The following is a 19,560-nucleotide window of genomic DNA, read 5'->3' as shown; positions in this document are numbered from 1 at the left end:
CTTGGTTCAGTCAGTGCCTACCTCAGCTATGGTCCAGGTCCTGCACTAGGTCTCAGGACACGGAAGTGATGAAGACAGGTGTCCTACCCTCGAGGGGAGGGCAGGGGGCAACCAGAGGGCCTGAGACTGGTGGTTTCAGGGACAGCACAGTGCTTTGAACACAGTGCTAGGCAATAAATATGTGATGACCAAGTTAATACCCAAGCTGCATCTCCAAAAATGAGTATAGGAGTTAGCCTAGGGAAAAGTCCACGCCGAGGTGTCTCTGTGTACTGAGACCCATAACTGAATAGGAAGAAGTAAGTTCCTTAAGTGAATAGGAGGAAGTAAGAGATGAAACTGGAAAAGTGGGAACCTCATGTGCCATGTTAAGAAGTTGACGGCACGGAGGCCACATGGACAGATTTGCAGTAGTGTAGAGGATGGGCTGGAAGGGTCCAGACTGGAGGCAGGGAGACTGGCTAGGAAGCTAATGTGGCCCTCTGAGGTGATGTGGACATTACTGGGGCAGTGGGGGTAGGCGTGGAGACGAGAGGACAGATTTGAGAAACATTTAGGATTTAAACTCAGCAACTGGTGATTGATTAAGTATATGGGAAGGAAATACCCAGGAGAACCCCAAGTTTTCAGTGTGGAGGTGTCACAAGCTGAAAAGATAAGAAGAGGCCCATTTTAAGGCAGAGTTTTGAGTTCATTTCAGCCGTGTTGAGTTAGAGTTGCCTGCAAGAGACATGAGCCAGGTTGAGCCGGCTCACAGGTGGTTAGATACACAAATCCAAAGACAGATGAGAGTCTGGGCTAAAGATATTGATTTAGGACCCATTATATTCATAGCAGCTGAAACTGTTCGGCTACATATACCCCAACTTCCTCTCCTGATCCATGTGTGTTTTTCTAGGACTTTGGCATCTACATGACCATTTTTCTCTCTGCCCCAATGCTGTCATGATGTGGGATGACTTCAGCGCCATGAGGATGAACCATTACCAAGTCTCATAGCTCCTAGATGCCCTCTACTCCGGTGACCCTTCACCTCCCCTTCACTGCAGCCTCCCACTCCCGTGACAACCTCCAGGACATGGCTAGTACCTCCTTGGAACCACTTCAGTTCTCCGCTAAAACCTCACATCCTCCTCTCTGAGCAATCCCTGGCTTTCACCTCTTCTACACCATTCCCACTTGTCTTAGTTCCCTGCACTTTCTCCTTGCCTGTTGACCCCCTCCTGGCCTCTCTTCTTTCCTGATCCAGGTCAGACTCTCTGGTTGTTCATCTGAAATATTCTTTCCTGAAACCTTTGATTCTTTTGTACCCCTGCTCCTCCCCCACACCTGCCCAGGACAACACTAGTTCATGTTCTCTGCTCCTGCCCCGAGCACACAGAGGAAAATGGGACCCCCATGCAGTGGATTCTCACTGGACCTTCACAGCCTTCCCTCCTCCATCCCTGTATTTCTTCATCACTACAGAAAACATAAGCCTTCCCATGGGGAAATGGGAAAATGTGGGCAGTCTCTTTCCCCCAAAATAGCTTCTCCATCTGCTCTGCTGCTGGATTCCTGCACAGATGACCTTGGTACAAATCTCAACTGCCATTTACCACCTTTTCTTTACACTGGGCAAGTGATTTAACCTCCTTAAATCCCATTTTCCTCAGTGTAAAATAAGGATGGCCCAGGGTTGCTCCTGGCGTCTGTGACACTCTGTGCATTATTATAGAAGAACCTGCCCGTCTGGATAGGCACATAGCTCAGTGAGCTGGCCATGGCCCACAGCCCACCCTCAGCCCTCAGCTGGGCACCCTTGCGCAATGCCACTTTGCCTAACCATACACCACAGCCCCAAATAAGCCTACCTCCCCCAGGTTCTAATGAAAACAAAGGCCATAACATGCAAAGCACTTAGCAGAGAGCCTGATTCTGAGCAGAGCCTCAAAACAAAAGCTATGGCAGACCAGCAGACTCAGATTAACATGGAGGTGTGCTCTGGTGGGGATGTCACACATTTTTGCCAGCTCCACAGCGTTTATTAAGAGAGCAGAGCCTTAAGAAGCAGGGACATGAGTCAGGTACGTTCAGTGAAGGAACTAACCCATGGCCATAGTCCAGGGCCCAGGCAGGCAAGGGACAATGGGAGGGAGGGGGGAGTGAGGCAGCTATGGACAGACAGGATTGTCTGAAACAGAGGGGAAGGGAAATGAGAAACCAGCCGCCCATGGCAACATTGCCTTGGGCCCTAGCAGCAGAGGCTGCCCACCCAGACCCATACCCAGCTCCAGGCGCTGGCCTCAGGGGCGCCCGCCTCTCAGATTCTCCCCTTGGGGTCATCTCTCACCAGCCCTGCCAAGTCCTCAACCCTCCCCAGCGGCACCCCTCCCACCCCCACTAGAAGGCTCAGGTTATTCCATGGGGCCAATTTTCCTGTCCTTGCGCTTCCCTGATTCCCCAGCTTCCTCCATGGGCACCACTAGAACTCAGAACCCAGAAGTGTCAAGGACCTTAGGAAGGCAGGGGTTTCAGATGCCACACCCATTCTATAAGAGCAGCTCTTCCTTAAGAGGAAATCACTGTGAGAAGGCAAAGGGTAGTAGCCACATGGGTATTATATTGAAGGAAGATGAATTATGCCATCACCCCTTTTGGCACAAAAATAATTTTCAGTAAAAGGTTAAAACCATCATGTTGTATCAATGAGAACTATTTCATTATTCTAAGAATGATTGATTGGAAAGTACTTGACTTACAGGAAAATCACAGTGATACAATACAGCTCCTACTTTTAAAGCACTTTCCATTTAAAAAAAAAAATCATACCAGTGTATAAAAATAGTTATACTGAAGATGTGAATCAACAGCCAAGTAATTTATTGGCACTTGAAAGCTTTGTGTTATAAATAGATTCAACAATGAGAATATCAAGTAACTCTGGGCCGTGGCAACCTAACCTTCATTTTCACTAACACAAAAGAAAGTCACATGTAGTTCAGCAAGGGCCGTCTGGTCACCTTAGAAGAGCTCATGGGAAGAGAAGAACATGATACAGCCAGGCCCAATGAGTCAGGTCAGCTCAAAGCAAGGGACAAGGTAGCAGGAGAAACGGGGGACAGAGAAGTAGTACCTACCCTAAAGAGAGTTCAGATTGTCCCAGAGCAAAGTCTTGTACAAAAAACGTTCAGCACAATGAACTCGGAGTCCTAAGAGAAATACAAAGGGATTACAGGATGTCAAAAGGAAGGGAGACTCTTTTCAGCTTGATTTCCTTCCTTTTTCCCTCCCTGCTTGCCTGCTTGCCCCAAACCTTCACTGGGTGGTGTAACATGATGGGAGCAGGAATCGCTGAGTCTGGGTACAAAGTGCAGCTCTGCCATTTACCAGCTGTGTGACTCTGGACAAATGACTGGATGTTTCTGAGACTCAATTCCCTCAAGTTTTAGTAGGGGGTGGTCAGGGGGTCAGTGTGAAGATGAAATGAGGTCAGTGTTTTGTGTGTGTGTATATAAATACCCAGCTTTGCTGCCTGTTGATGCAGAGCAAACAGGAAAAGTTCACTCTCTTCCTTACCCTTCCACTCCTCTGTAAAGAGTACAAGGCCTTTTCTGCCCCTTTTATGTTTAAATTTCAAAGAGTTTTTCCAATGTTGGATGTAATGTGACTTCAGATCGGCCTTCTTGTCTTTGACCTGAAGGCCCCTGTCAACCAGGAGCCTCCCTGCTTCTTTGTGGTTTGGGGCTCAGTAGTCCAACTGTTGCCCTCTTTGTGAAAAAAACACAGAACCCCTGCATCTCACATCTGGTGAGAAGGTGGAGACTGGGGCATCTGAGAGACGGTCCATCAGCAAGTATTCATTGAATGCCCAGTACTTTTAAGGGATTGTAAAACTCTAAGGAGTCAGCAGGGAAAGACATGGACAAGATTTCTGACCTCTCATAAGAGTTTAACACATGGAGATTGCCTCTGTCATGGTTCTTGGTTGAAAACAAGAAACCAGCAGTGGTCTTGGCACAGGGTGCTGGATACCATCACAACAGGGCTGTCACTAACATCCCAGGCCTCAGTTTTTTGTTTTTTGGCAATCACTGTCACAGTTAAAAAATGTTCCTCCCAGGCTGGGCACAGTGGCTTACACCTGTAATCCCAGCACTTTGGGAGGCTGAGGCAGGCAGATCACCCAAGGTCAGGAGTTTGAGACCAGCCTGGCCAACATGTTGAAACCCTGTCTCTACTAAAAATACAAAAATTAGCCAGGCGTGGTGACACACACTTGTAATCCCAGCTACTTGGGAGGCTGAGGCAGGAGAATTGCTTGAACCTGGGAGTCGGAGGTTGCAGTGAGCCGAGATCGCGCCATTGCCTCCAGCCTGGGCAACAAGAGCAAAAACTCCAGCTCAAAAGAAAAAGAAAAAGAAAAAAAAGTGTTCCTCCCAATCCTCTCATTGTTCATGGGAGTGTCATTGTCTAGTTCATGATTACAGTGGAAACTGCCTCAATGAGGTGGGTATTTCCAAGTGTGGGAAAGAGCTTCACTTCAGTCCACCCTGACTTGTAGCAGATGTCCACTTACTTAAAAAGAAAGAGAAATCATTCAGGGGCAGAAATTGGCCCATTTGCAAATTCACAAAGAGTGACTGATATTGATTTCCTTCTTACACATGGGATTTTTAAAACTTTTTTTTTTTTTTTTTTGAGACGGAGTTTCGCTCTCGTTGCCCAGGCTGGAGTGCAATGGTGCAATCTCGGCTCATCACAACCTCCACCTCCCAGGTTCAAGCAATTCTCCTGCCTCGGCCTCCCAAATAGTTGGGATTACAGGCATGCACCACCACACCCGGCTAATTTTGTATTTAGTAGAGATGGGGTTTCTCCATGTTGATCAGGCTGGTCTTGAATTCCCGACCTCAGGTGATCCACCAGTCTCGGCCTCCCAAAGTGCTGGGATTACAGGCATGAGCCACCATGCCCAGCCCCCACAACTTCTTTAATAAAATTTTTTATTTTTAAAAAGTAAAACTTACAGAAAAGTTGCAGTAGTCCCATATACTCTTCACCTAGTTTCCCCGATATTAGCATTTTGCCACATTTGTTTTATTGCTTTCTCTCAAAATACATTAATATCTTTTTTTCGATTTGAGAGTAAGTCGCAAACATCATGATTCTACCTCTTAGTACTTCAGGATATGTCTCCTGAAAAAAAGGACATAACAGAAGTACAATATAATTATCAAATTCAAGAAGTTTTACATGGAGATAATCTTATATGTACAGTCTAATAATGTCCCAATAGCGGTTTTTTATAATTTTTGGTTCAGGATCCAATCCAAGACTATGTATTACTTTAGTCTCCTTGATTATGAAACAGGTTCGTAAACTATGTTGTCTTTCATGGCATTGATATTTTTCGAACAGCACAAGCTCATTGTTTTCTAGAATGCATGTCAATTTAGGTCTGTCTTATGCATTTGAGGCAGGAATGCTACATCCGTGACCTCATGTCCTTCTCCAGGCCGCACATCAGGGGGCAGTGGTGTCAGTTTGTCTTATTATCGGTGATACTACTGTTGGCCACTTGGTTAAGGTGGTGCCTCCCAGGTTTCTCAAGTGTACAGTCACTCTTTTTGCCTCTGTAATTAATAATCTGTGGGGGGATTATTTATAACTTGTAAATATCCTACCCTCATCCTACCTTTACCCAGCAGTGTTAATGCCTCCACTGATGATTCCTCCCTGAATCAGACAGCACTATGATAGTTGCACAATAGTGACTTTTTAAAGGTTTTTACTAGCTGGCATTCTACTGTAAGGAAGAATTTTTCTTTCTCCAGTATTTATTAATTTATTTTATATCAGTATAGACTTGTGGATTCTTAATAACATTTAATGTCACTGTTAACAATTGATCTATTTTCAGAACCCTTTAAGTAAATTGCTTTTGCATTCTGTGGATGAGTCAACCTAATTGCAATCAGAGCTCTTTCTTGATGTGGACTTGACCATTTAATCTATACTCCACTCTACACCAAGGCAAACAGAGAGTAGAAGGCTGACCTTTCGTAGGAATTGTTAGGTTAAGCACATAGGTTGTTGAAGTGTTTCAAGTAACTTTGGCAAAATGAGGTACTCTGGGCCCGGGCACAGTGGCTCATGCCTATAATCCCAGCACTTTGGGCGGCCGAGGCGGGCGGATCACGAGGTCAGGAGATTGAGACCATCCTGGCTAACACAGTGAAACCCCATCTCTACTAAAATTACAAAAAATTATCTGGGCGTGGTGACGGGCACCTGTAGTCCCAGCTACTCGGGAGGCTGAGGCCAGAGAATGGCGTGAACACAGGAGGCGGAGGTTGCAGTGAGCCGAGATCATGCCATTGCACTCCAGCCTGGGCAACAGAGCAAGACTCTGTCTCAAAAAAAAAAAAAAAATGAGGTACTCTGGGAAGATATCATAAAGGAGCAGGGCCTTCTAAAGAAAGACAGCAAACAGTTTTGAATGAAGGCCCAAAAAGGTAAAGAAGACTGGCAGGATCAATGGCTTCCAAACTAGACACAGAGAAAGGGGGACTTGGCAGAGCAAGAAGGAGCAGGAGAAAGGCAGAGCATAAACCAGCAGTGAAGTGAACATGCCCAGTCTGTGCAGAGGGTGTGCAAAAGAGCAAGGGAGGTCAAGGGAGGAAGTAGAAAAATAAGTGAAGAAACAACATGTGTTAAGATTTCTGGTCATTGATTTTAGGTAAAAAGATTGAGCACCAAGGGATGATAGATTCAGTGGAAACAAAGCCATCAACTTTTAATTAGGGAAAAGACAGAAATGCTTTTGGTCGGAAAGGAAAGAACTAACAGTTGTTTAGCTTTTATTTTTTAATTTATCTCTTCTATTGAAAGTTGAGCTGTTTTTTAATGTTCACAAAATCCTTATGAGAGAGATGTTAATAACTTCATTTTATGTATAAGAAAACAAAGTCACAGAGAATTTACATTAATTTCCCCAATGTCATAAAGCTAGAAAGTGGTGAGGCCAAGATTCACACACAGGTCTGTCTGACTCCAAAGGCCACGCTGCCAGAAGAAAGAAATCTTTAGACTGGAAGAGCAGAGGTAGAATTCAAGCTCTCAATATAAGGACAAAATTCCCATATGCCAATCAAAACACTTAAGCATGGCCCACAGTAAATCTCAATAATTACCTCAACCACACACTTTGGAGTAAATCAATAGTAAACCCAGGAAATAACTATCAAGGTTTTCAAACCTGACATTCCTGTATAACCCAATACACATACCCACTCCTCTGCCTTTTTAAAAAATCAGTTGTATTAGATATAATTTTTATACAATAAGATTTTACCCATTTTCAGTGCATGATTCAGTGAGTTTTGATGAATGTATACAGTCATTTAATCACTACTATAATCATAACCTAGAGTATTTATCACCCCAGAAAGTTCCTGTGCAGTCCCTTTGCAGTCAATACTCCCCAGCCCTTGACCTGCTTTCTGTTGCTACATTTTTGCCTTTTCTAGGATTTCATATACATGAATTGATATTAGCTGGGGTTCACCAGAGAAATCAGATCAAGAAGAGAGATGTATATGTATATGTATATGTATTGTATGTGTGTGTGTGTGTGTGTGTGTGTGTGTGTGTAGATTTATTTATTTTTTTTTTTTTTTTTTTTTTTTTTTTTTGAGATGGAGTCTCCCTCTGTCGCCCAGGCTGGAGTGCAGTGGCACAATCTCAGCTCACTGCAAGCTCTGCCTCCCGGGTTCATGCCATTCTCCTGCCTCAGCTTCCGGAGTAGCTGGGACTACAGGCACCCGCCACTACGCCCAGCTAATTTTTTTGTATTTTTAGTAGAGACAGGGTTTCACCGTGTTAGCCAGGATGGTCTCGATCTCCTGACCTCGTGATCCGCCCACCTCAGCCTCCCAAAGTGCTGGGATTACAGGTGTGAGCCACTGCGTCCGGCCCAAGTGTGTGTGTAGATTTATTATGGGAATTGACACGTGCAGTTATGGAAGCCAAGAAGGCCCACGGTCTGCAACATGGAGAAATAGGAAAGCCAGTGGTACCATTTAGTCTGAGGTCAAAGACCTGAGATCCCAGTTAATGTGCGGAGGGAGAGGGGAGAATATAGATGTCCTAGCTCAAGAAGAGAGAGAAAGAATTTGCCCTTCTGCCTTTTAGTTCCATCCACGCCCTCAACAGATTAGAAGATGCCTGCCCACATTGGTGAGGACCGATCTTCTTCACTCGGTCTACAAATTAAAATGACAGTCTCTTCCAGAAACACCATCACAGACACAGAAACATTATTTCTATTAAACAGAAATAATGTTTAACCAGCTATGTGGGCATCATTCAGCCTAGTCAAGTTAACACAAAATTCACCATCACAGAAATCATACAATGTGACATGTAATCTTTTGTGCCTGGCTTCTCCCACTTAGCATAATTCTTTTGAGATTCATCCATGCTGTTTTATCAGCAGTTCCTTCCATTTTATTGCTAAGTAATATTGCCTTGTCTGGATGTGCCACCGTTTGTTTATCCATTCATCAGTTCTAGGACATGTGGATTGTTTCCAGTTTGGAGTGATTATAAATAATGCTGCTGTAAACATTCACATATAGGTCTTTATGTGGATATATGCTTTCATTTCTTTTGGATAAATAGCTAGGAATAGAATTCCTGGGTTTTATAAGTATATGTTTAACATTATTGGGAAGCTGCCAAACTATTTTCCAAAGTATCTCTATCATTTTGCATTCCCACAAGCAACGAATAAGACTTTTCATATTTCCAGGACATTTACGCCAATTGTTGGTACTTTCAGCTTTAAATATTTTAGTCTTTGTACTAGGTATATAATGCCATCTCATTGTGTTTTGAGTTTGCATTTCCCTAGTGTCTGATTACATTGAGCATCTTTTCATATACTTATTTGGCATATGCATGATGAAGCTTCTTTGATGAAACTTCTGTTCAAATCTCTTGCCCATTTTTATTGGGTTGTTGGTCTTACTGGGTTGTATTATTGAGTTATAACAGTTCTTTGTCAGATACATGTTTTGCAAATGTTTTATCCCAGTCCATGGCTTATCTTTTGATATTCTTTTGAAGGGCAAAGGCTTTAAATTTTGATAAATTTCAGTTTATCGGGTTTTTTAATCTTTGTGCTTTTGGTGTCCTAAGAAATCTGCCTAGCACAAGGTTACAGATTTTCTCCTGTCTTCTTCTAGAAGTTTGTTGTTTCAACTCTTACATTTAGGTTTGTGACCCATTTTGAGTTAATCGTTGTCTATAGTGTGAGGTAAGGGTTTGTGTTCTTGCATATGGATATCCATTTGTTCCAGAACCATTTGTTTAAAAGACTGCCCTTTCCTCCATTGAATTACTGGGTACAGGTTGAGTTTCCCTAACCCAAAATCTGCAGTCCAAAATGCTTCAAAATCGTGGGCCAGGTGCACCATAATCCCTGTAATCACACTTGTAATCCCAGCATTTCAGGAGGCCTAGGCAGGTAGATCCCTTGAGCCCAGGAGTTCAAGACCAGCCTGGGCAACATGGTGAAACCCCATCTCTCTCTCTCTCTCTCTCTACATAACACACACACACACACACACATACATACACACACAAATACACACACACACACACACAAAAATTTGCTGGCCAAGCACGGTGGTTCACGCCTGTAATCCCAGCACTTTGGGAGGCCGAGGCAGGCAGATCACAAGGTCAGGAGCTCAAGACCAGCCTGGCCACTATGGTGAAACCCCATCTCTACTAAAAATACAAAAATTAGCCGGGCATGGTGGCAGATGCCTGTAATCCCAGCTACTTGGGAGGCTGAGGCAGGAAATTGCTTGAACCCAGGAGGCGGAGGTTACAGTGAGTCAAGATCGCACCATTGCACTCCAGCCTGGGCTATAGAGTGAGACTCTAACTCAAAAAAAAAAAAAAAAAAAAAAAAAAAAAAAGCCGGGTGTGGTGGCACACATCTATAATCCCAGTTACTTGGGAGGCTGAAGTGGGAGGATTGCTTGAACCCAGGAGGCAGAGGTTACAGTGAGCCAAGATCACGCCACCACACTCCAGCCTGGGCAACAGAGTGAGACCCTGTCTCAAAAAATAAAAATAAAAATAAAAATAACTTCAAAATCTGAAATTTTTTCATTGCCAACCTGATCCTCAAAAGAAATGTTCATTGGAGTATATTGGATTTCAAATTTTTGGATAAGAGATGCTCAACCAGTGAGTATGACAAACACACACACAAAAAGTGAAATCCAAAACATGTCTGGTCCCATGTATTTCAGATTAAGGGATACTCAACCTATTCCTTTGTTGGAAATAAGTTAACCATATATTTGTCGGTGTCTGGACTCTTGTATCAAGTTATCAAGTGACCTACATGTCTATCCTTATGTCAGTATCTCACTGTCTAATTACTGTAGCTTATGGTAAGCCTGGAAACTTGGTTCTTTTTCAAAACTGTTTTGGCTATTCTAGGACGTTTCCATTTCCATGTACATTTTAAAATCAGTTTATTAATTTACAACAATTGCCAGCTGTTTGGGGAGAATTGCTATCTTAAGAATATTGAGTTTTCCAATCCTTGAAACTCTCACCATTTATTTTTCTTTAACTTTCCATAGCAAGAGTAGATAGATCTTACACATATTCAGTTAAATTTAGCCTAAATACTTCATTTTTAAAATGCTGTTGCAAATGTTTTCATAACTTTGAGTTCTTGTTCATTGCTAATATATAGAAATGTAATTTTTTTTTTTTTTTTTTTTTTTTTTTTTGAGACAGAGTCTCGCTCTGTCACCCAGGCTGGAGTGCAGTGACGCGATCTTGGCTCACTGCAAGTTCCACCTCCCGGGTTCATGCCATTCTCCTGCCTCAGCCTCCCGAGTAGCTGGGACTACAGGTGCCCGACACCATGCCCGGCTTTTTTTTTTTTTTGTATTTTTAGTAGAGATGGGGTTTCACCGTGTTAGCCAGGATGGTCTTGATCTCCTGACCTTGTTACCCACCTGCCGCGGCCTCCAAAAGTGCTGGGATTACAGGCGTGAGCCACCACGCCTGGCCACAATTGGTTTTTTATAGTGACCTTGTGTCTGTTACCTTGCTAAACCCACCATTTCTAGTAGCTTTTTGGCTGGACTTCCTAGGATTTTCTACATAGGTCACTATGTCATCTACAAAGAAAAGCTGTTTTACTTCTTCCTTTTCAATCTGTATGCCTTTTCTTTCTTTTTTTTCCCCTGTCCTTTTGCACTGGCTAGGCAATCCAGTACAGTGTTGTGTAGAAGTAGTGAGAACAGACATCTTTGATTTGTTCCCTATATTAGGGAGGAAGCATTCAGTCTTTCTGGTTGAGCATGATGTTAGCTGTAGATTTTTCATAAATGCTCTTTATCAAGAAGATCAAGTTACATCTTTCTAAATTTGCTGAATTTTTATCATGAATGAATGTAGAATTTTGTGACATGCTTTTTCAGCTCCTGTTGATATAATCATAAGGTTTTTAATATTACTGAATTACATTGATTTTTTAAAATGTTAAACCAATCTTGCATTCCTGTGATAAGTTCTACTTGGTCATGATGTATTATCATATATTGTATATATATATACACACACACACATATATTTATTTAATTTGCTTTAAAAAAGTGAAGGTTTTTACATCTATATTCACAAAGGGTATTGATCTTTTTTGTTTTCTTGCAATGTCATTGTCTGTTTTGGGTATCATGTGGCGCTAGCATTCTAAAGTGTTTCCTTGGCTCTTCTATTTTCTTAAAGAATTTGTGTAGAATTAGGATTAGTTCTTACTTAAATGTTTGCAAGGATTATCCAGCGAAGCCATCTAGTCTAGAGTTTTCTTTATTGGGAACCCCCCATTTTTAATATAGGAAGGACTTATCTTTTATTCTCTAGCAATGCAGTGTGTAGGCCAGGCACAGCGTCTCGTACCTGGGAGGCCAAGGCGGGAGGATCCCTTGAGCCCAGGAGTTTGAGACCAGCCTGGGCAACATGGGAAGACCCTGCCTATTTATTTATTTATTTGTTTATTTGGACAGGATCTCACTCTTTCGCCCAGGCTGGAGTGCAGTGACATGATCACAGCTCACTGCAGGCTCAACACCCCTGGGTTCAGGTGATCCTCCTGCCTCAAACTACCAGGTAGCTAGGACTACAGGCACACACTTCAATGCCCAGCTAATTTTTATGTTTTTTGTAGAGACAGGGCTTCGCAACGTTGCCCAGGCTGGTCTTGCTCCCCATGTGCTGGGATTACAGACGTGAGCCACTGTGCCTGGCCAACCTCATCTCTACAAAAAATAAAAAGATTAGCTGGGTATGGTGGTGCACACCTGTGGTCCCAGCTACTCAGGAGGTTGAGGTGAAAGGATTGCTTGAGCCTGGGAGATCAAGACATCAGTGAGCTATGATTATGCTACTGCACTCCATCCTGGGTGACAGAGCGAGACCGTGTCTCGAAAGAAAAAAGCAACACGTAATGTAGCCCCGAGAATGAAGGGTAATCAAATTGTGAGAATTGTTGCTGCCTAAATAATGCTTCCAGCACACACAGTTCCACCAAGCCCTGTGTTTCCCTGGCCTTGGCTGTAGTGGAAAAGAATTTTAGTGATTTTAAGAGTGTTTTCAGGTGTGGGTATAATATTTTTTAAACTTTCTTTTTTTTTTTTTTTTTTTTTTTTGAGACGGAGTCTCACTCTGTTGCCCAGGGTGGAGTGCAGTGGCACGGTCTTGGCTCACTGCAACCTCCACCTCCTTGGTTCAAGCAGTTCTCTGCTTCAGTCTCCTGAGTAGCTGGGATTACAGGCACACCCACCACCACGCCCGGCTAATTTTTTGTATTTTTAGTAGAGACAGGGTTTCACCATCTTGGCCAGGCTGGTCTTGAACTCCTGACCTCATGATCCACCTGCCTCGGCCTCCCAAAGTGCTGGGATTACAGGCATGAGCCACAAAGCCCAGCCATATTTTTAAAACTTTCTAAAAAACCTTGTCTGCAGCCAAAAATACCCCGGTAGCTATCAGAGGGGTAGGTAGACCTGATTTCTATCGGCAATGCCAGAATGTCTCCTTTCTGCCTCCTGCCCCCACTCTGGTCAGGGTGCAAGGTAGGGAGGCACAGAGGCATGGCTAACCTATTCATACTTTTGTTATCTTAAACTTTTTTGGGAAAATATTATAAACTTATAATAAATCAAACAATATAGAAGTATATAAAGAAGAAAAGATCACTGTCCCTGTACTTGGCACATAAGAAAACCAAATAGTCACAATTTGATACATATCCTTCATTCTATATTCTCTATATTCTTTTTAAAAAATACACATGTGCAGGGCCAGGCGCGGTGGCTCATGCCTATAATCCTAGGATTTTGGGAGGCCGAGGTGGGCAGATTACCTGAGGTCGGGAGTTTAAGACCAGCCTGATGCCGGACGCGGTGGCTCACGCCTGTAATCCCAGCACTTTGGGAGGCCGAGGCGGGCAGATCAGGAGGTCAGGAAATCGAGACCATCCTGGCTAACACGGTGAAACCCTGTCTCTACTAAAAATACAAAAAGTTAGCCGGGCGAGGTGGCGGGCGCCTGTAGTCCCAGCTACTTGGGAGGCTGAGGCAGGAGAATGGCGTGAACCCGGGAGGCGGAGCTTGCAGCGAGCCTAGATCGCATCACTGCACTCCAGCCTGGGCGACAGAGCGAGACTCTGTCTCAAAAAAAAACGACCAGCCTGACCAACATGGAGAAACCCCGTGTCTATAAAAATACAAAATTAGTCCGGCGTGATGTGCCTGTAATACCAGCTACTCGGAAGGCTGAGGCAGGAGAATCGCTTGAACCTGGGAGGCGGAGGTTGCTGTGAGCCGAGATCAGGCCATTGCACTCCAGCCTGGGCAACAAGAGCAAAACTCCGTCTCAAAAAAAAAAAAACACCACCACCACATATGCTCATACAGATAGGTATTTGTCTTTTTTTCATTCTTTTATTTCTTTTCCCCCAAATGGGATCATGGACGCAGAAACCTCCTTTTTTGACTTAACTAATGGACATTTCTCCACGTATGTGCTTATATTGCTAGACTTTTCTCATTAATAGCTGAATACTTTTCCATAATAAGAATGTGCCCGTTTATTAATCCTATTTTTTTTTTTTTTTTTTTTTTTTCTGAGACGGAGTCTCGCTCTGTCACCCAGGCTGGAGTGCTGTGACCGGATCTCAGCTCACTGCAAGCTCCGCCTCCCGGGTTCACGCCATTCTCCTGCCTCAGCCTCCCGCGTAGCTGGGACTACAGGCGCCGCCACCTCGCCCGGCTAGTTTTTTGTAGTTTTTAGTAGAGACGGGGTTTCACCGTGTTAGCCAGGATGGTCTCGATCTCCTGACCTCGTGATCCGCCCGTCTCGGCCTCCCAAAGTGCTGGGATTACAGGCTTGAGCCACCACGCCCGGCCCATCCTATTTGGTAGATGTTTTGCCTTTGAAAATAATGCAGCAATAAGCATCTTTGTACCTATATTCCTATATTACAGGAGCTTTTCCGTCTGTAGGAGATTCCCAGGAGCAGGATTGAAATTGTTGAATCAAAGAGCATTACACATTTCCTTTTTTGTTTGTTTGTTTTGTTTAAGATGGAGTCTCGCTCTGTCACCCAGGCTGGAGTGTAGTGGCGTGATCGCGGCTCACTGCAACCTCCACCTCCCGGGTTTAAGCAATTTTCTGCCTCGGCCTCCCGAGTGGCTGGGATTACAGGCACGTGCTACCATGCCCGGCTAATTTTTGTATTTTTAGTGGAGACAGGGTTTCACCATCTTGGCCAGGCTGGTCTTGAAGTCCAGAGCTCGTAATCCGCCCACCTCAGCCTCCCAAAGAACTGGGATTACTGGTGTGAGCCACCGCGCCCAGCTAAGCATTATACATTTTCTAGTCATTGACCATCTTTTCATATGTTTATTACTGACCATATACATTTCCTTTTCTGAAATTGCAGGCCTATATCTTTATTCAGTTTTATCCTACATTTGTCTTTTTCCTAGCAGTTTGAAGATATTCTTTGAATACTGAGGATATATTACATGTATTGCAAGAGTTTTCACCAAATCTGTACTTTTTCACTTGGCTTTATTTATAGTGTCTTTGGACATATTTTTAAAATATGTTTATAAAATTAAAAACCTGTTTTTTTTTTTCATTATATCTTTTTGTGTTTACTGACTTATGTTTTCCCTGTCTAGGGTTATATAAAAATATTCATCAAAATTTTCATCTTATTATTGTACTGTTTTGTTTTTTACATTCAAGACTTTAGCTGGAATTTAATTTTGTATGTAATGTAAGGAGGAGTCAAGACTTGGCATCTGGGAGTTTGCCATAGCTCTTCATCATATCTTGTGGCATTTTCCATGTTTTCGTAATAACCCTCCAGTCAGCTCACAGTTCCTTAGGTTTCAGACCTTCCTCATGTCAGCTGCTGTGCTGTAAACTGCGAGTGGGAAGGAACCATGTCTGTCTCTTTCTCCATTGCATCCTTCAGGAAAGACCAGTAAAGGTTGCAAAGCACCTAGCATAGGGCCTAACACATTTTAGGCACTCAAACAACATTCATGGGGGGAATGAAAGTTGCATTCACAGCTGCATTACTATCAGCCCTTGGCGAATTTAATATTGATGGCTTTGTCTGTGTAAACAAGGGGAAATGTCATTCTCCTTAAAGCCATTCATGGTTTCATGAGCTCACTCTGGTCCTTTCTCCTCCTGTGTCTTTATTCTTTGAGGTCTGCCTTCTCTTTATAAATCTGGCTCATTCTATAAGGGCTCCCTTCTTGGAGGGGCTTTCTTCAGACCCCTTCTTAAAATCTAACAGCACTTACAAATTCTGCCATACTATTTAGCATTTAATCCACAATGGATTTTAGTCCTTTTCTAGCACCCATCACTGTGCTGGGCACATAGCCCATTAAATACATCAACTGTGACTGGAACAATCGTGCATGCCAAGGTTCTTTAAAAAGCCTGAGGTATAGCCTCAAGATTTGTTACGAAAGCCTGGTCTAAGGAACCAGCAAACTGGAAAGAGGTAGAAAACGACCCTGAGAGCTGTTGAATACAAGAATGGTTTTTCAAGTGAGACAGTGTAGTCACATTTAAATTGTCCTGAACACAATTGTTAGCCAAACACGAGCAGGTATTGCTCTGTCCAAAGGCACAGGTCCATAGACTTTCTCAGGATGTTTTCTGTCTCCATGGCCTTCACCAGCTTGGATCTTTGGAGCTTCAGAGAAAATGGAAAGAAACTTGATGTGCCCCTATATTTGGTTTAGAAATAATATCAAACGGCTCTCAGCTCTTTCTGCATGCATTTTTAATGAAGAAATGGCTAATTCTAGGGCTAGGGCAGGGACTATACAAGATGACCCTGGAGCATCTTGGGGGATTTTGTTTGTTTTGTTTTTGTACAGGCAAGGTTTTGCCATGTTGCCCAGTCTGGTCTCAAACTCCTGGGCTCAAGCCATGTGCCCACCTCAGCCTCCCAAAGTGCTGGGATTACAGGTGTGAGCCACCACGCCCGGCCCCCTGGGGCATCTTGTAATGCCAGAAAGTACTCAAAACCAAAAGGATGGGCGTATGTCAAAGGGACACGGAAGCCAACTGGAAAAGCTCCCAATGGCCAAAGCTGGAACAATTTGAACAACAAAATAATATGGCATTGAATTATAGCCCAAAGAATAAAACAAATAACGATGAATTCATACTGATATAAATGACTGAATAAACAAATGGAAGAGACCAATCTCCCATACAGAAGAATTCCAAATAATTTATGTAGAAACTCCACCCTTAAGGAGATAGAGCGTAACTTCAGGGAATAACTCCCCAACCTTTAAGAGTGGAATACACTTAATGACTTGCTTTCCAACATGAAAAAAAAAAAAAAAAATTAAAAGAAAAAAAAAGAGTGCAACATGAAAAAAGGGAGCAAAGTAACTTTACAGTGGATAAACTTGGCAAAGACTACCTTAGCGAGGTGATCAAGGTTAACACCATCAATGAGAAGTCATGTTGATCGTATGTACCCTTAAGATGATGTGATGAAAATGACATTTCACCTCTGTGGTCTTCCTCCCAAAAACCATAACCACAGCCTGTGAGAAAAACGGACATAGCTCAATTAAGATACGTGCTACAAAATACGTGACCAGTCCTCCTCGAAACTATCAAAGTCATCAACAACAGCCAGGTGCAGTGGCTCACACCTGTAATCCTAGCATTTGGGAGGCTGAGGCAGGAGGATTGCTTGAGGCCAGCAGTTCAAGACCAGGCTGGTCAACATAGTGAGACCCTGTCTTTTTTTTTTTTTTTTTAATTAAAATTTTTAAAACATAGCCAGGTGTTGCACATGCCTGTAGTTCCGGCTACTTGGGAGGCTGAAGCAGGAGGATTGCCGGTGCCCAGCAGGAGTTCACTCAGGAGTTGAGCCCAGGCTGCAGTGAGCTATGATTGTGCCACTGCACTTCAGCCTGGGCAACAGAGTAAGACCATGTCTCTTAAAAAAAAAAAAAAATCACCAAAAACAAAGAATGTCTAAGAAACTATCACAGCCTACAGGAGTCTATGCAAATATGACAATTAAATGTAATGTGGCATGCTGGATGGGATCCTGGAACAGAAAAAGGATATTAAGCAAAACTAGTAAAATCTGAAAAAAAGTATGAAGTTCAATTACTATTATTTCTTTAGTGGTGATAAATGTACCACAGTAAGATGTTAACAGAACTGGGTATGAGTACATGGAAACTCTGTATTATCCTTGTACCTTTTCTGTAAATCTAGAACTAAAATTGTTTACTTAAATATTTTTAAAATATGCAGTTTGGGCAACAGATTGACTACATGCTTGTCTTCAAAAGTGTGCTTTTAATTACAGGGTGCTGGTGACAGCTTTGTGGGCGCTTTGGCCTTCTACCTGGCTTACTATCCAAATTTGTCCTTGGAAGACATGCTCAAGAGATCCAATTTCATTGCAGCAGTCAGCGTCCAGGCTGCAGGAACACAGTCATCTTACCCTTACAAAAAAGACCTTCCGCTTACTCTGTTTTGATTGCTATTAGTCCCAAAATAAATATGCCTGGGAATAAAATGTACTTGGGGGTGGCTGCTCCTGGCTAACACTTATTAGAAAATGTCCTCGTCCCCTTTCTTTTTAAATATTAGTTCTTTTACAAAAAGTCATCCTCAAGCTTCAATTTATTTGTTAACGATGATTCTTTTGCTTTCCATGCATTTGCACAAACCAACCAGAACTAAAGATTCCACAACCAAGATCTGTACAAACATTGCCACTCTTCAGGGACAAGTAAACTCAATTGTCAACAGATTGTTAATGCCCCATGTGCACCATACGGCAGAGGTTGTGGACAACAGTGTCTAGAGCCAGAGCAGACTCTTCTTAAGGGAAAGGGCACTTTCTAAGAGGGGCAGCTGATACTCAACTTTAGCTTAGTGTTGTCAAAACCTCTGGTTTTGTTAAGGGAAGGCAGAAGTTTGGATATTTATTGAAACCCTTCAGTGTTTATTTATCAGCAACTAATTTTTTTTTTTTTTTAATGTAAACACCACAGTGGTGTGGTGGCTCATACCTGTAATCCCACCACTTTGGGAAGCCGAGTCGGAAGAATTGCTTGAGCCCAGGAGTTTGAGACCAGCCTGGGCAACATGGCGAAACCTTATCTCTACTAAAAATACAAAAAATTAGCCAGGCGTGGTGGCACACACCTGTAGTCCCAGCTATTGAGGAGGCTGAGGTGGGAGGATAACATGAGCCTAGGAGTTTGAGGCCGCAGTGAGCCATGATCACGCCGCTACACTCCAGTCTGTGTGACAAAGCAGACCCTGTATCAAAAAAAAAAGAAGTAACCACCACCTATGGGCCACATTCAACCCACGGGCTAAATAAGTCAGTCATTTGTTAAACCAGGTAAGTTTCCTTTTTTAAAGCAATTCATGCATGTCACAGATCCTTTACATCAGCTTAGCTAGGAGCAGGTGATTTTTCTTATAACAATACTATGTACAGTTTCAGCCTAAAACGAGCCAAGATCTCACCTATTATTGCTTTGAACCAGAGCTTTATCAAAAGATGCCATAAAATAGCTGATTGACCATGAGGCCACAAGCGCCTAAGACCCATCAATATCTGCCTCTAATTCCTCTAAACCGCCAGAGAGCTGCTCTTACATGTCCCTCTGAGCCAGGTTTGGGCCATGGAGAAGGAACTTATTTTGTAGTCAGGGTGGGCATGGTATCATTCGCCCACACAAATGCTTTAAATGGGGTAGGATGTGAACCAGCAGAGCTTAAAATGAGCAGATCCTTTTCAACCAGGAACTTGACAAAGGAGAAAACTGGACAACTTTGAAAACTTGTGGGAAACAACAGCCCGAGTGAGAAAGTGTATGGCTCTGGGCAGGACAGAGGTCCTTATCTGAACATTAGGGATTGCTCCCAGAATTCCATGCTAGTTAGCTG

At 43.1% G+C, this 19,560-nt stretch overlaps 1 protein-coding gene across 3 annotated transcripts in view; it reads left to right on the top strand.

Moving 5' to 3' along the window:
- RBKS (ribokinase) overlaps positions 1–18,258 on the top strand; it is a 108,868-nt gene extending 90,610 nt beyond the window's left edge. For all 3 annotated transcript variants that reach the window (XM_010371188.2, XM_010371184.2, XM_010371189.2), the window contains one exon: positions 17,960–18,258. In XM_010371188.2, the coding sequence (XP_010369490.1) occupies positions 17,960–18,133 (174 nt within the window). In that variant the 3' untranslated portion in view covers positions 18,134–18,258. The remainder of the gene's footprint in view (positions 1–17,959) is intronic.
- Positions 18,259–19,560: the final 1,302 nt, after the last annotated feature.

This window comes from Rhinopithecus roxellana, chromosome 17, assembly GCF_007565055.1.
Source record: "Rhinopithecus roxellana isolate Shanxi Qingling chromosome 17, ASM756505v1, whole genome shotgun sequence".
Lineage (NCBI taxonomy): Eukaryota > Metazoa > Chordata > Mammalia > Primates > Cercopithecidae > Rhinopithecus > Rhinopithecus roxellana.
Note: the sequence above shows the minus strand (reverse complement) of the source record. Positions and strands in the feature narration are given on the sequence as shown.